At 42.1% G+C, this 16,236-nt stretch overlaps 1 protein-coding gene across 1 annotated transcript in view; it reads left to right on the top strand.

Moving 5' to 3' along the window:
- pik3cg (phosphatidylinositol-4,5-bisphosphate 3-kinase, catalytic subunit gamma) overlaps nucleotides 1-2,504 on the top strand; it is a 20,300-nt gene extending 17,796 nt beyond the window's left edge. Inside the window, exon 24 of the mRNA XM_080051046.1 lies at nucleotides 457-2,504. Coding sequence (XP_079907172.1) covers nucleotides 457-656 — 200 coding nt within the window. The 3' untranslated portion in view covers nucleotides 657-2,504. The remainder of the gene's footprint in view (nucleotides 1-456) is intronic.
- The last annotated feature ends 13,732 nt before the right edge of the window (nucleotides 2,505-16,236 follow it).

Genomic DNA, 16,236 nt, shown 5'->3' with positions numbered 1-16,236 from the left:
GGGGTGGCTGTGCAGAAACCAAAACACTAGGAACGCCGGTCGCGATTCACTTGTTCAAATTTCCGGGATTTATCTACGTAGATCAATCCGGATTTTTCCATGTATGGTAATGCTGAAACCTGCCTGCTCAAATCTGCCCGCGCGCCGCTGAAAGTCTTCCGGAAGGTAACCAATCACAACGGAGTGGGGTTGGCAGGAGGGGGGCGAGGGGACGGAGAAGGACGAAGCCCAGTGTTGACAGAGAATACTGAATGCACCCAGATGAGAGGAAGAGTTTCCTGAAAATCTACATAGGTTTTTTTGTGCTGTGATTCGTGTCAGGTTGCTCTATAGGAGTCATTAATGAGAAATTAAGACCAGAAAAGTAGTATAACAGGAGATCTTTAAACAATAGCTAGAGATACTGACAGATGCTCACACGGAAATATGAGACGCTTGTGTTTTGCTCATTGACAGGAATGCCCCAGCTGACCAGTAAGGAGGACATCGAGTACATCCGTGAGGCGCTGACCGTGGGCCGCAGTGAGGAGGAGGCCCAGCGCCACCTGCTGGAGCAGATAGAGATCTGCAGGGAGAAGGGCTGGATGGTGCAGATCAACTGGTTTGTTCATCTGGTGCTGGGGATCAAACAGGGCGTGGAGAAACGCTCCACTTAGGGAGCCTTTTTCTTCTGTCAGATTTTGACCTTAAAGCTTTTTCACCTTTTTAAATGTAAATAAGAGTCTTACAAGAAGCTTCCAACTGAAGGAAAAAGTATACAGACATTTTTATGGATAATAATGAAATTGGGTGATTATTTAGATGTGTGACTGAGTTAGTCTGGACAAACACTGATCCAATAAAAAAAAATATATAATAATGATGGAAAAAGACTGGAACTGTAAAAATAAAACTACAAGAGAAAAACTGAACTTCTTCGACCAAGTCAAACATTCACACCACACTCAAAGTAACATTGAAAGGTGGTTTTGGGGCGGCAGTGGCGAAAGTGGGCAGGGAGGTCGCCTCTGGAGTGCAGGGTCGGAGGTTCGATTCCCCCGCCTACCCGCCACATGTCGAAGTGTCCTTGGGCAAGACATTGAACCCCAAATTGCTCCTGATAGTTAGCTTGCACCCTGCGTGGTAGCTGCTGCTATCGGTGTATGAATGTGTGTGTGATTGGGTGAATGTGTACAAAACAATGTAATGCGCTTTGAGTCTGTGAAAAACCAGGGAAAAGCGCTATATAAGTGGAGTCCATTTACCATTTTGTTCTCTTTTGCCTCAGTCTGCATCGCTGTGACAATCGTTACTCTTAACACCTCAACACTTAACTCCTACTGTTACACATTTGAATGTATTGGTCAGATGCAGAGATTAAGTGCCTAAAACCGTTCATGATGATTTTGGTTCAATATGAAAAGTAAAAACTTAAAAGAGTGGAAGAAGCCCTGTTTGCATAAGTAAGGAAATGGCTCTCTATTTCCAAAGCATTTACCAAGTCTAACTACTGTTCCTACGTCCTGTTGAATCAGTGTCTCATTCAAAGTCCTTTCCTGCTGAGGAAACACATTTCCCTTCACATTGTTTGTGTTTTAAAACATGTCACACTGGCTATTGAATTATGTTCTGAAGTGGTGCTGCACTGTCCCTCCTTCCCAAGAGGGTGACTTCAGATTAAAGGATCAGTCTGTTACAAAAAAAGGATTTAAAAAAATATATTTTAAATGGTTTTATACAATGAAATATTGATTCTCCTGGTCAGAGAGCGAAAAAAATTTGTTTTATTATTATTGTTATTATAAACAAACGTTTTATTTGCACTGATTATTAAGTAATACTTACTAGATGTCTTAAAAAGAACGTGAAATTTAAATTCCAAAAATATGTATCAAAGGTCAAATTGAATTATGCTAATTCAGACTACATGATGCACAACTGTGGCATCATAATGCTACGGTGGCCTGTCAGTGACATTTAGCACATGCTGGTCAGTGCTGTAGTCACTTCCTATAGGATGATGAAAAATATCCGGTATTTCTTTTGTTTGCAGCCTGACAATTTGGAATGTCTCAAGTACATTATCCAGACAATGATAAGTAACACACAGTAACTCTGTACACACTGGATCCAATTGAAAGTCTCTATGTAATCCCATTTTCTCTTAAACTGTGTGTTTACGCTAGTGCATATTTTCAAGCAGAGTAAAAGCATGCAAAACTCTTACTGAAAGCAACTACTTCATAATTCACAAATAGTTCTCATATTCAAACTGAAATAAACATTGCATCTTTCTCTGTTTTGTTGAGTAAGAACTTCCCCAGTTGGAGATTAAAGCCACAATAAGCATCAGCAGTTTGAAAAGCAGTATATATATTCTAATACTTCAGTAAAAACGTCTTTTCATAATATTTTGTAATAACGCATTTTTTAAACATTAAATATTTTCAATTCGATTCTGGCAATGTAATAACTTGTTTTTCTCTGTCATGGCATCAGAAAATTAAAGTTTTGTACCGAAAATACATACTTGTTTTGTCTCTTACACAAGTCAGATCTACATACAACAACTGTTTTTCATTTAAATGTTTTATTCAACCTTTATTTACAGTATCCTGGAAAGATCATTGAGGGGTGACTCATTTACAATGATGTAGAGTCAAACACAAATTCAAATAAAAAAAAAACAACACAATGTCCAATGCAAATACACAACAAGCTGCTAAAAAGAGCCCTAACCTTTGAAACATTTAGACAGTGATGTAGTATGACTGCAATGGCAATGACGTTGCTGAAAGTACAACAAAGATATTTTCAATATAGCCTACGATACAGCCTATTTTAAACTGTTACTGGTAGGGTTTGGCAAACTTAAGATAACATGTCTACATTTGTTGAAGGATATGAAGGTATTTATTTTAATTTGATGCTGTAAAGTTGTCCCAGGAGTCAGGCGCACTGAAGCTCAAAGCTGTCTTTCCAAGCTCAAACCGGGCTTGTGGAATGTTTGCTGTCATGGTTCAAATATTTAATTTCCCTCCCTACAAATCAATTTCTGGCAAGGGCAAAACTATTTGTATGGGTTATATTTACCATTTAAAAGGTATTTCAGCAGACTAGATCTTCTCTAATCCGTTTAATTAAATACTCATGAATGTTATCAATTCCTTTTAAGGCAGAAAAAAAATATTCAGCAACAGGATAGGGCTTCAGATCAATTTCTGTCAGGAGCAAAACGACTCACATGTGTTGTATTTACCCTTTTAAAGGTATTTCAGCTGGTAAAGGAGACTGGGCGGCCTCTAATCCATCTCATACATTACTCATAACTACATGAGGATTATATATTTGTATTTCAATAGAAAGCCTACTATATAGTTGATCCAGATAAAAGCAGACATATTAACGAGGCGACATACAGTAGCTTGAACAGGCTGTGCGCGCTCCTGTGGGCTGAAATCACTTTCTGGCAGCTGATCACTTTTTGGCACCACACCGGCCTTCATTAAGTTAATGAACAATGTGCAATGAAAAGGTTAGCACTTTAGCACTTACAGATTATGAGCACCATGTTGTCATTGTTAAAGAGTTTGTTTGACTGTTTGTTTAGTGTTGTTCTTGGTTGTACTTCTCTGTGAAGAATGTTTTTATGAAGGCCTAATGCAATGCACTGTGCCCAAGCCAAATGTCCCCACTGGGACCATAAAGGTAAAGCTATGCAATAATGGACTTTATCCACAAGATGGGGCAACACCCCAACAACAACCTATCCATTATCATCCTTTCCTTTCCTCCTTCGCTTACTTCTTCCCTATTTCTCCTCCTATCTCCCTGACAGTTTCCCATGCATGTCTTCATCCCAATCCACTGGAGATTACATCCACTCCCCCAGCACTAATTTATCAGACAAGTTTGAGTAGGTGTGAGTAAAGAATACTTCTCTTACATGTCACTCTATTCTGTAGCTGTAAACTGACGTATTTGTTCTGATGTAGAGGAGGCTGAGGGGTTTAAATGGATTATACAGATAAGCCTCATCATTCCCCACTCTTTATGGCCTCTATCTGAACAATGTACCCCGCTACATGTAAGCTTTTTTAGCATGCCTGTGAACTGTATGCTAAACCTTTCTTCACAGTTCTCCTTTGGCATTCCTATTATTGTAGATGCTTTTTTAATGTTATGTACGCATGGTGCCAACTGAACATATACAATCATGTATCTTGAAAGAATCAGAAACTGAAAAATGAGGTGGCAGCGTCATTTTTAATCCAGCCACGTCCAATGAAACAATGATGCCATCTTTAGTAACAAGCTTGTTGTCCTTGAAGACCACTGTAGCTTCTGTACATTCGTGGAAAGGGAGGGAGCGTTGCAATCTAGAATTTCACCACTAGATACTGCTAAATAGTCCGGTATTACACATTGTACCTTTAATGCTGCCCTAAGTTTTTGGGGAAAAAAAGAGGCATTTGGACCATGGACCATTGCCTTTTTCAAGTGAGTCCCTGTTTAGCTTATAACATAAGTGAGCTACTCCATACACAGTGCTGCCAATGGTGTCTCACTGTTCCTCTGACTGACAGTTGATGGTAATAATGCTCCAAAAAACATCGCAATGTGCCGCTAAGAAGGTGAAGAAAAGTGTAAGCTGGCACACACTGAAACAATGGACAATTTAAAATATTGAAGAAAAAAAACAGCCTTATACATTTTTTATAAGTAGGAAATGCTTTTTGGGTAAGTGAGTGGTCTACTTGTCTCGCAAAGCCAAGTAGACCAAACTACAGTAAGTAGTATGGTCTACAAACAATGGGGTTTTGGTGAGGAGCAATGAATGAAAACACAACAAGAAAACTCCTGACGGCAAGTACAACTAAGATTTTGTTCCAATGTTCTGCTTTTTGTTTTGTGTTTTGACATGTTTTTATGGGATCACATTATTTTCAATGTCATCCCTCTGGATTTAATTTTTGTCAGCATGGAAATAAATTATTATTATTTAGTTTTTTGGTATTTTTCATGCTTTATTGATAGTGTTTTAGAGACAGAGGTGAAATGGGGCAGAGAGGGGAGTGACATGCAGAGAACGACCGCGGGCGGGAATCGAACCCGGGTCTGCTGCTGGGCCCGGCCTGGGGGGGGGGGGGGGTACGTCCTACCAACTGAGCTAAGGGCGCCCCCAGCATGGAAATAAATCTGAAATAGAGTTTAGACCAGTGGTCGACCGAGTTACAGTCAACAGGGCGACTAGCTACCAAGGTTGAAAATGACTTCAATAACCTTGATATAAAGATATTTTTACAGGACATACTTTGGCTTTTGAACGGGTGCCTCATTTCAATTTTAAATGTGTTCTCGTGCACCGTAGTTTTTATGGAAAACAGCCTCTGCTCTGACAGGTGTGTGACGCTGGTTTGGGAGGAAACTGGAGCAGCGACAATCGATTTGCTCTATTTCTCTATTATCTCTGGTTCCTCTCCAGGAAGACATGAACCAGATCACACGACGGGGGAAATCACTGCGTGTGTGTGTGTGTGTGTGTGTGTGTGTGTGTGTGTGTGTGTGTGTGTGTGTGTGTGTGTGTGTGTGTGTGTGTGTGTGTGTGTGTGTGTGTGTGTGTGTGTGTGTGTGTGTGTGTGTGTGTGTGTGTGTGTGTGTGTGTGTGTGTGTGTGTGTGTGTGTGTGTGTGTGTGTGTGTGTGTGTGTGTGTGTGTGTGTGTGTGTGTGTGTGTGTGTGCTTTATGTGTTGTGTATGAATCTGTGTGCTCCTGTTCTTCTCTTAGCAAGGAACACATAGAGTTTGTGATCTTCTTGGTGGGGACATCCAGCCTGGGTTGCTGTAGGGTCAGGACTTGGGTTGAGATGAATTAGTTATGTTAAACTCTGGGTTCACGAAGGCATGTTGTTGTCAATGAGGGTCCTCGCAAGTACTGGACTACTTGTGTGTATGTGTGAGATTTGTGCATGCATGCTCTTCCATTCAAATGTAAATGCTGATGTGTTGTATGCACATCATATGCATCTACATGTATGAACATGATTATGATGTGTGGGTGTGATACACTTCAGTATATTTATAGTGACTGCCTCTATACTATACTAGTCGTGGCCTGAAGAATATGAATACAGATTTAGAAGCTTTTCCTTTTGAATTCACAGTGTGTATGTGAGGCTGTTTTAGAATGACACCATTTATACAAATGCTTGTAAAATACTTAACTGTTGGCTTGTGTCAAACATACAGTAGATGTGTACCAGCCAGAATGTCCATCGATCTTGAATGTCCCTTGAAAACTAGATGGTTCATCTAAAGGGGTTTAGTGAACTTTCAACTTATTTGAATCTTGGGGTTCCAAGTCCCATCAGCCCTTTGTGTCCTCCCAGAACTACACTTCCCAAAAGGCCTTGCTTTGGAAACCGACATCAACACCACACTCCAACTTCCTCATCTGAGTTAACATTGAACCTTGGTGACTCTTGCGAATGCTTCCTTGGAAAGCTACAACCGCCCAGCCTGTACAGTATTTCGAACTTGACCTTTTAGCAGTTACCTCGAGCACAACACCTGGCCGTTAATGTTACAGCCTTTAATATTAAACACCCTGAACATATCTGTACCGGCTGTAACTGGAGACTTGAGGCAGCGTGGAGGTGCGTTTGGGTGCGCGTGTGTTTGTGGGGGCTGGCGGTCAGTGTGCCATATCAGATACCCTTGCTGACAGAGTACGCGGGGGGCGTGGGAGTGTGCGTCGGCGTGTGTGCGTGCTGTACTCGTGTGTTTGTGTGTGTGTGCAACCTGACACTAGCTCTCACACTCTATCTGTATTTAGCATCAGTTACCATCCCATAGAACAATTAGTCGCCGGGGAGGTTGGCCAAGCAATTAGACAGGGAGGAAGTACAAAAAGCACAACCCTGCATCAACCCTTCATCTTGTATTTCATTAAAGACTTCCAATGAAGTGGTAGAGAAGCAATAAGCTGTCTAGTACTTCTATCTAACAGAACCAGTCAGATGGACAGAAGCAAACATTAAGTTGTATGTATTGTACATGTCATTTTAACCTCAAGAAACTAATCTTGCTTCATGCTTCATGTTGGATTTGACACTGCAGCCCTTTCCATGTGTTGTGTTTATGTCGAGCAAGGCGGATTTTCTTGTGTGATAGCAAATAACTCATTCAAAGTCCTGTCCATTAAATCAAGAGACAACGAAAACGGAAAAATAACATATAAAGGCCAAAAGGCTCATTGGTATTTATTGCAGTATGTAGAAAAGGTCGCCATGCCAAAAATGACTGACATAATATGTTACCTCAGAAACGACACTGAAATAATTCAAACCGGTGGCCATTATAAGAACCTGTATCATTGTTAGCTTAAGTAGGAGAGTCTTGAGAGTCCCTTATATTAAGTAACATTAAGGATACTTTTAAAGATACATTTGAAATGGCACTATAGACTAAAGACACTTTTGTAAACAGTAAACCCTCCCACTTTGCAACACTATTATGCTTTTGTTGTCAACTTTTCTTCTCCATTTTTCGCGACCAGTTGCTAGGTTACTTGGTGCATTACTGATCTGTCAATAAGTTAATAGTATGAAGCAGCAGAAATGTGTATTTTCATCATCTGCGTGCTTTCGCGAGTACACACGCATCCTCAAGGGTGCTGTGGTGAAAGCTTGAGATAAAAACATAAAAGGGACCCGCTCATCAAAACATTTCTCCATACTGCCAGCAGAGGCCAAAAAAAACCACAGCGTATCTTTAATTTTGCATAGTACATGTATACAGGAATCTTTGATGCACAATCTTAAATTGTACTGACCTCTGTATACAGTACGGGAAATAGAACGCACCATCCACAGACACATTTGCAATAGGTAGGTGTTGAGTTATTGAACTTATAAACAGTGCTTCACAGTTTGAACCAGCAGGCGACTGAACTTAATGCTGAAAAGAAATATTGAAACAGTGCAGCTATCAGTGAGCTAATAGAAGTATATGATCACATGATGACTCCCAAACCAACTACGTATACTGAAAACAGTTTGGTGAGTAAGCGGACCTTAGATCATTTTCTCATCAGCAGTTTTTCAAAATTATCATTATTTTTTGCCAATCTGGAGGCCGTAATCAAAATTACATTTTTGTTAGAGCTGTATTACTCTTTTGTTATGAAAAGCTATAAAGCTATAATGCATAACTTTTGTTATATAGCTATATATATATTATGACGTCTGTTACATTTAAGCCATCACCAAACTAGGTGACACAAAGTTGAACTTTCTCTGTATGGCAGCGTTTAGAAACTGGTGTTGACCTCCGACAATGGTGCAGGAGCTCAGACAAATCCCAAAAAGCACCCATACAATGTTTCAGTTGTTTATTCTACTAAGAAAAACCTGGACTTTCAGCAGAAGGTATCAAATCCATACGCAATCACCGAAGGCTTAGATGCCTGACAGTGTTGTTGTTATTTCTTAGAAGTCCTCATGGAGGCGATTGACATTCTAGCACTATAGCTTTAAGGACTATATTAGAACTTTATAATTATATTAGTAAATATTATCCTTCTAATTCTCAGGCTCTCTGCTAAAATATTCAGTAACAGCCAGACCTTATTATTGTCTCTGCGAGGATGCTGAATGTGCTGCATTTCAACCTGTCACTAAAGACCCAAATTCTGCATGTCACATTTGCTTCTTGAGAACTGTCATTCTCTTTGCCCCTGGGGGGAAACCCCCACTGTCTAAGTTTACTTTGCACTTGCCTGGGACTAAGCTGTATATGAATCAGACCCTGAAGACCTAAAAGGTCTTGGGCTAAACCCCCATAACAGAAGGCGCAGTAATTAACGCACATTAGAGGGACCAATAATCTCTTGCCCGTCTCTAGGGTGGCTTTAATTCCTTTGCGAAAGGACCAATCGGACAGCAGCTCTCTTAGCCACAGCCCTCAGTGTGCTGTGCATTAAGCAAGTGTGTACACAATAAGCTGAGTTGTAGAGTCTGCGCTGCCTACAGTTTGTCAGCCATTTGGAGGAGAGTATTATCTCGGCGGTGCTAAGCTTCCACTGAGCTGAGGATTGCACCAGTGAGTCAGAGTGTTGCTGTTGTTGCTCTCACATGCTGCTGACAGCAACACCAGCATGACTGACTGTCTGACTGTCTGACTGACTGTCTGACTGTCTGACTGTCTGACTGACTGTCTGACTGTCTGACTGTCTGACTGACTGACTGACTGACTGACTGTCTGACTGTCTGACTGACTGTCTGACTGTCTGACTGTCTGACTGACTGACTGACTGACTGACTGACTGACTGACTGACTGTCTGACTGTCTGTCTGACTGTCTGACTGTCTGTCTGACTGACTGACTGTCTGACTGACTGTCTGACTGTCTGACTGACTGACTGTCTGACTGTCTGACTGACTGACTGTCTGACTGTCTGACTGTCTGACTGACTGACTGTCTGACTGTCTGACTGACTGACTGACTGACTGTCTGACTGACTGACTGACTGACTGACTGACTGACTGACTGACTGACTGACTGTCTGACTGACTGACTGTCTGACTGTCTGACTGTCTGTCTGACTGACTGACTGTCTGACTGACTGACTGACTGTCTGACTGACTGACTGTCTGACTGTCTGACTGTCTGTCTGACTGACTGACTGTCTGACTGACTGTGTGACAGACTGGGAGCTCAAGACAAACGAGGCCTGCCTTTTGCCTGGAGACACTTAAAGTTTGTTGCGCTGACATGGCTTTCCGCAGATCCCCCTCCTCTAACTGTGCAGGTGAGTGCCACAGTCCCCTATATAGAAAAACACCCAGCCGGACCCTCCTTTGTGTGGCCTGTCCCTCCCCCATCCTCACCCATCAAAAAAGGACACACTAGACTTCACTGGACCACCGTAGAGTAACCCTCCTTTTGTCCCTTCCCATTTCCCATGTGTGTGTGTGTGTGTTGGTGTGTGTGTGTGTGTGTGTATGTGTGTGTGTGTGTGTGTGTGTGTGTGTGTGTGTGTGTGTGTGTGTGTGTGTGTGTGTGTGTGTGTGTGTGTGTGTGTGTGTGTGTGTGTGTGTGTGTGTGTGTGTGTGTGTGTGTCAGCAGGCCGCGTGGGGCAGCCGTCAACACGCGGCTCTATACGGCAGCCATGGGTGTACAGTTGCATGTGAGGCTGCCGAAGTTTAATTGGATTATTCATTCAGAACCCTCTGCACTACTGTGGTCCCCTTGTTCTCCTTCTCTGCCCTGGAGGAACCCTGGTGCCACATTTGAACCAAGTGAATCCGTTTGTAGGGATGACTACATCTCAGGCAGTGCGGTAATCCGGGTTAGTTTACATGGCAGACTGTAAAGTGTGGTGAATTGAGGCTAAATTTAATTGAAACTTTTTGGTTTAGTGTCGGTACCAGCAGCATGGGGCTTATAGTTCTACCACATCATAAACTCTGAAAAGGCCAAGACTAAATGAGGCTTTCCCCCCTGCTGTTTGAAACAGGCCTGGAGCTGAGAGGCTGACTTCAGGAGAGGCAACTTTGGTAGTGCATGGACATTTTATTGTTCTGCTCCAAGAGAAAGAGTTTGACACGATGCAGGCAGGCGATATGATCTCTTGACAGGGGAATGAGGATTTAATACTGGGCTTACTGTTGTGTTATGTGCTCCAAAAGTCACTCTAATACCAACTCCTCCATGGATAAGATGGATGATTGATTGCTATTAATAACGTTCCAGCTGTTGCACACAATGGCTTCCTTTGGCTCATTCAAACCTGCCTGGCTCCTATGCTCCTATGATTACGCAGAATGGCAAATTGGAAAAATTAAAGATAACCCTTCAGATAAGATCCAAAATGTAGAAAAAAACTCTCAGTGCAATAACAGTTGGTATTGGATATGGTTATTCTTCATGAAACTCAAATTGCCTTGTTTAAAAGTCTTCAACTGTGCCAACAAATAAATCTAGAATCAATTTATATGCAAATATATTGTGATTGCTGAAGTTTACCTACTGGGCATGAAATGTCCATGTCTATTTGCACTTGAGTTTCCACTTCATACTTGAATACATTGTGTTTCATATTGGACAACGATTGGCTTCCACACTAGACTGGATGTCTACACGTTATGTGTACTCTAAGTGTAAATCCTGCATTGTTTACATCCATATCTACTTGCTATAAATACTGTATCTGATCCCAATCCGACCCCGATTCTGTTGGCGCATTGCTGTATTTCTCAACACATTACCGCCCCCTGTGGATCAGTGGAATAGTTTGAAAGCATTGGCAGGATTGTGTATTCCATTGAAATGGGGTCCCACACACCGAAGAAAAAGGCATCATGGTGCTACCAGAGATCCAAAACTCCACAGGGAACTCCACTCTCTCACACCTCCAGTAGATGAAAGTCAAAACACTTGTCTATTGTCCAATATCTAGGTAACAGAATGGCAAAACAAATGTTTAAAATGGAGGAGGACTTTAATAATTGGGATTTCATTCAGGCTTAACAATCGGGTGTTGCAGATCATGTACGTCACTTTAAAATGCTCAAAATATTTCTACTTGCAATGAATAAGACTTTGACTAAATGGAGATGGTTATATCATGTTAAAAATATAAGACAGGGTGTAATGATGTGTTCGGTTGCATCCTGGCAGATGCCTCTATATAATCAGCGAACCTGAGCTGAGGCAACATGTGATAAAAGCATCAGTCTTTGTGCTGTGCTGCTGCCCATTAGCTGTGCACTGAAAGATGCCCTTTGTCTGTGCCATTAGAGGATCACTTTGAAAACAGCGAGTGTGTGTATCTTACACAGTCATTGTGAGGGGCAGGGCACCGTGTGATATTGCTACAGAGGCTGATATATGAAACACGTAGAGGGAACTGGGGAAGCTTGTTTTCTTACGGATGTCAGGCACACAAAAAGGCACTCACAGTTAAAATGAAACCCCAGTGTAGAATCATATGTCTCCAGGAACACCTTGTGAGAGGGGATGTGTCATTGGATATGATGACAGAATTTAAAGGTGGGGTCAGCCATTCTGGAGAATGCTTGTTGTCAAAATCACTCTTTGTTAAAATTATTGAATATCTCCTCACGATCTGAATATCTTCTCACGACCTGTCGGTACTTTGTGTGCGCTGAAACAAAGGCTGCTGTTTATACACAGGCTAGGCTCTGTAAACTGGTATGTAAACAAAAGGGGCTCGGACCGACAATCTGTAGCTATAGTTTATAGGCGGGGTTTTAACACCAGATTCTTTTTAGCATATTCACAGTATGGACAGGTAGCACATCATGACGAGATATTCACGGATTTTGACAAAAAGTGATTTCGACAACAAGCTTTCTGCAAAATGGCTGACTCCACCTTTCAATATGACAAAATGCTAGTGCAAAAATGAATATAAATCTTGATGTTTTCCCTCAAAAATATACACTAAATAAAGCATTGAGACATAGAATGGGTAATATTTCCAATGTTGTGTATGAAATAGTACAGATCTAGGAATTTGCAATTGGACACAGTTACTCTTTGTGTCATTTTATATAAAAAACAGCCTCCTTCTGGATGCCCTGCTTCATATTTATACAAGAGGGATTTTCTGGTTCTTTTTCCCCTCCTACGGATAGATAAACTGGCGACCTTCCAGTTCCAGGCCTGCCTCTCTCTAACCTCCAGGCTATACTGTGCAAGTGAGCTGCAGGGGAACACAAACACTAACTGATGCTGTAGAATATCACGCTTTGAGAAAAATGCCTTAATAGGGACGTTACAACAACATTTCACCCAAGTCTTGACCTTGCTGACAGATCTTAACTCATGACCATACAGGATGTTGAAGTATTGTACAACTCAATGTGCTTTGTGTTTGTGTGTGTGTGCATGTGTGCGTGTGTGTGTGTGTGTGTGTGTGTGTGTGTGTGTGTGTGTGTGTGTGTGTGTGTGTGTGTGTGTGTGTATGTGCACGTGTGTGTGTGTGTTTGTGTGTGTGTGTGTGTGTGTGTGTGTGAGCGTGTGTGTGTGTGTGTGCGTGTGTGTGTGCGTATGAGAGAGAGAATGAAATAAAGAGAGGGAGCTGTCCGTGGTGCTGAAATGAGAGCACAGCACGTGTCCTGGTGCGTTACTATGGCTACAGCTGTCTGTATCCCTAAAATAACCACACACACACACATAGTAACCTTACTGCAAAAGGAAAAAGAAAATGGAAATGTGTTGAGGTTAAACTGACAACATGGCAGTCAGATTGATTTGAGATGGGGAAAGGTTTGGACCCTCCCCGGAGGAAGAGTTTGGATAAATCACAGTCCTCAACACTCAACAATGGCTGAGCAACAAGTCACCCTCCCTGCACCCTATGCACACACACACTAAAACAATCTTGTTTGCAACATTTCTATGTTTTTTGTGGTTTTTGTTTCCTTGTCTCACAGTATAGTCTGTCCTTTGTGTTTCCAGATTTGCGTCCGACTGTGGAGAAGTTGGCCTTTGCAAAGTGCTTTTTAGACAGAGGGTTTGATTGACTGACACACTCAGCAATTTGCACAGTGTGAAACAAAGCCTCGCCGCCGGGCCACTTTGCATAGCAATGAGCAGGGAAATGAAAACGTTGATCCTCTAAAAACCCAGGAATCATGAGTCTGCCACCGTAGCCCAAAGGTTCCCATAGCTTTGATTGATTTGATAAGAAATAACTGCCACCCTCGCTTGGAAAATGAGTGGGAGGAAAAGCGGGGTGAGTAATTCTCTGTGCTGTCTTAATGACAGATGTCAAGGTGCTTCTTAGCGAGGCTCCCCCCTCGGTGCCCCCCTGGAGTTTTTTCGGAGCTACAAATAGAGCACTGCATTTATACTGGGCAGCTTACAGACTTGACACTGGTATCATCTTATGGAGAAGACTAAACTTTCCTGCCAAGAGTTGGAAGAGGACATCTGTAGCACTGTCTGTCTAGAAGGCTATAGCTGGTATTAGCTTAGCATCATTTCTGAAAACACGGTAGAACAGATAGATAGCCTGGTTCTAACTGAATATTTAAAAAAAGAAAGAATCCAGTCTGTGTGCTTAGCTAAACTAACCAAACCAGCCCTGGACTGAAGTCTTTTTGGAGACTATAACAGTGGTACTGATCTTCTCATTGAACTCTTAGAAAGAAAGGGGGGGGAAAGCTTATTCCAGAAAATGTCAAACTATTGATAGGGGTCAATGGGCCGGCAAAGCACTGACATTTACTTTTAACTCAGGCGCTCTAAGGTTCACTTCTCAATTGAAGGTTAAGCAACAAGTTTCTCCTGCAAACTTTTTTCTCCCCGAGCCCTTGAGGAACCTCAGCCATCGTTTCAGTCAGTTTGTGAAATGACAGCTGGGAAGATATTTTTATGTTAATGTTATGTCCATTTTTGAAGCGCATACAATCTAATCCAAGCTTTGAAAGTTTTAGTACGGCTGCTTGACCTTGCCTGGAAAAAATAAAATAGAAAGCTGCACAGGAAAAAGATGTGAGAACACACACCTAATACGTGAATCATCCAAGAAGCTCTATACATTTGCCCTGTTTAAGGTTTGAGTGTGGTCCCCTGCATTGTGGGAATCTAATGGATTCAAATGTCTTATCCGTGTCATAGTATATGGATAAAATGAACTTGACTTTCCCTCAGTGTAAACTTGGCCTACATCTGTGCTTTTTGACCACCTCAATCTCTAATGTTAAAAAGGTGCAGTCAGTGATTCTGGAGGAAGCTTGTTGCCAATGTTCCAATCTAATTGTCTTCCAGATTCATGGACCCGTGGTTCAGGCTTCATGCGAGTGGCCACAGCGCTCAGTGAGTCTTCATCCATCCACAGCTCCATGTGCCAACAGAACAGGGACGTGTCTGAGCTGAGACTGGAGGTCATGCCCTACAGCGCACTGCACCTCCAACCCTTTAAAGAAGAGCCCTTGGCTCAGGAATTAAAGACTCTGTTACAGGTGAATACTGTTTAAGAACCAGCTGAAATGTGTGTGTGTGTGTGTGTGTGTGTGTGTGTGTGTGTGTGTGTGTGTGTGTGTGTGTGTGTGTGTGTGTGTGTGTGTGTGTGTGTGTGTGTGTGTGTGTGTGTGTGTGTGTGTGTGTGTGTGTGTGTGTGTGTGTGTGTGTGTGTGTGTGTGTGTGTATGTCTGTGTGTTGAACTTAACCAACACTACTTTTTCCTCCTTTCAGGAACCAGATTGAGGTTAAAAATGCTCAGAAAAGCACAAGAAGAAACTCGGAAGAATAAGTAAATAATTTCCTGTGTGGGGAGCGTGTTTCATAGCATTGCATCATTGTATGAGTTAGCACATAAGAGAAACACTTCATATCCCAGTCTGTGATGATGATGATGATGATGAAGGGAGCTGCTTTCCAGAATGTGTTTTTCAAAGTCCTTTAAGGCTTTCAAAATAAAAGATGTACATGACGTTTAAACTGACTTCAACATGACTGTGAGAAAAAGACTTCAGTGAAATTAGAAATAGTTTAGAAATATAATGCAGGGACATAATGATAGATCCCGGAGTTGTAGTTACCGCTGTACAGGAGGTTCCGGTAACCCGCTCTCCGTTTAAAGGGTCCGATTCCTATCACCTGAGAGTATTACCCGTTCAAGGATAAACTAGGAATAATTAAGCTGGTGGCGAGGAGACACGCCTAGCTTTTTCTAACTGCCTTCGTCCTGATGTCTACCCTGCTTACACTGGCCCAGCAGTAGGACCGAATAGACCCCGGGTCCTACTGTCACACCAGTCGCATCAGTTAACGGCAGCTCTCCTCTATATGATCCAGGCTCTTGGTATGGTCGCTAGGATAGGGTTTTAATGGCCAGGACAGTAGGCCATAAGGGTATGTTTAGTTTAAAGGGCTAGAAGTAACCTATAAGAACCTTTTGTAGATGTAAGAACACACTTTACCTAGTACATTACAACCTCAGAAAAGATAATGATTGAATGTCCACAACGACGTGTTAAATGAAGATTAAATGCTGTATTGCTATTAAAGGCAGGCATACAGCTCAGTTCAGATTAAAAAATGATTACTTACATTGATTGGTTATTCTCACAATGGTCCCTACTCTATCGTCTAATATCTAACCTTCAATGCAACAGAGCTGAAGCGGGGATTGTCGGTATCCGGTTGGGTTGTGGAGAGGCAGAGGGGAAGTCACTCGGCCTAGCAACTTCTCCTTCACCGTTGCCTGGGAACTGCACAGAGAT

The sequence above is a fragment of the Ammodytes marinus genome (genome assembly GCF_949987685.1).
Source record: "Ammodytes marinus genome assembly, chromosome: 22".
NCBI classification, from domain to species: domain Eukaryota; kingdom Metazoa; phylum Chordata; class Actinopteri; order Uranoscopiformes; family Ammodytidae; genus Ammodytes; species Ammodytes marinus.
Note: the sequence above shows the minus strand (reverse complement) of the source record. Positions and strands in the feature narration are given on the sequence as shown.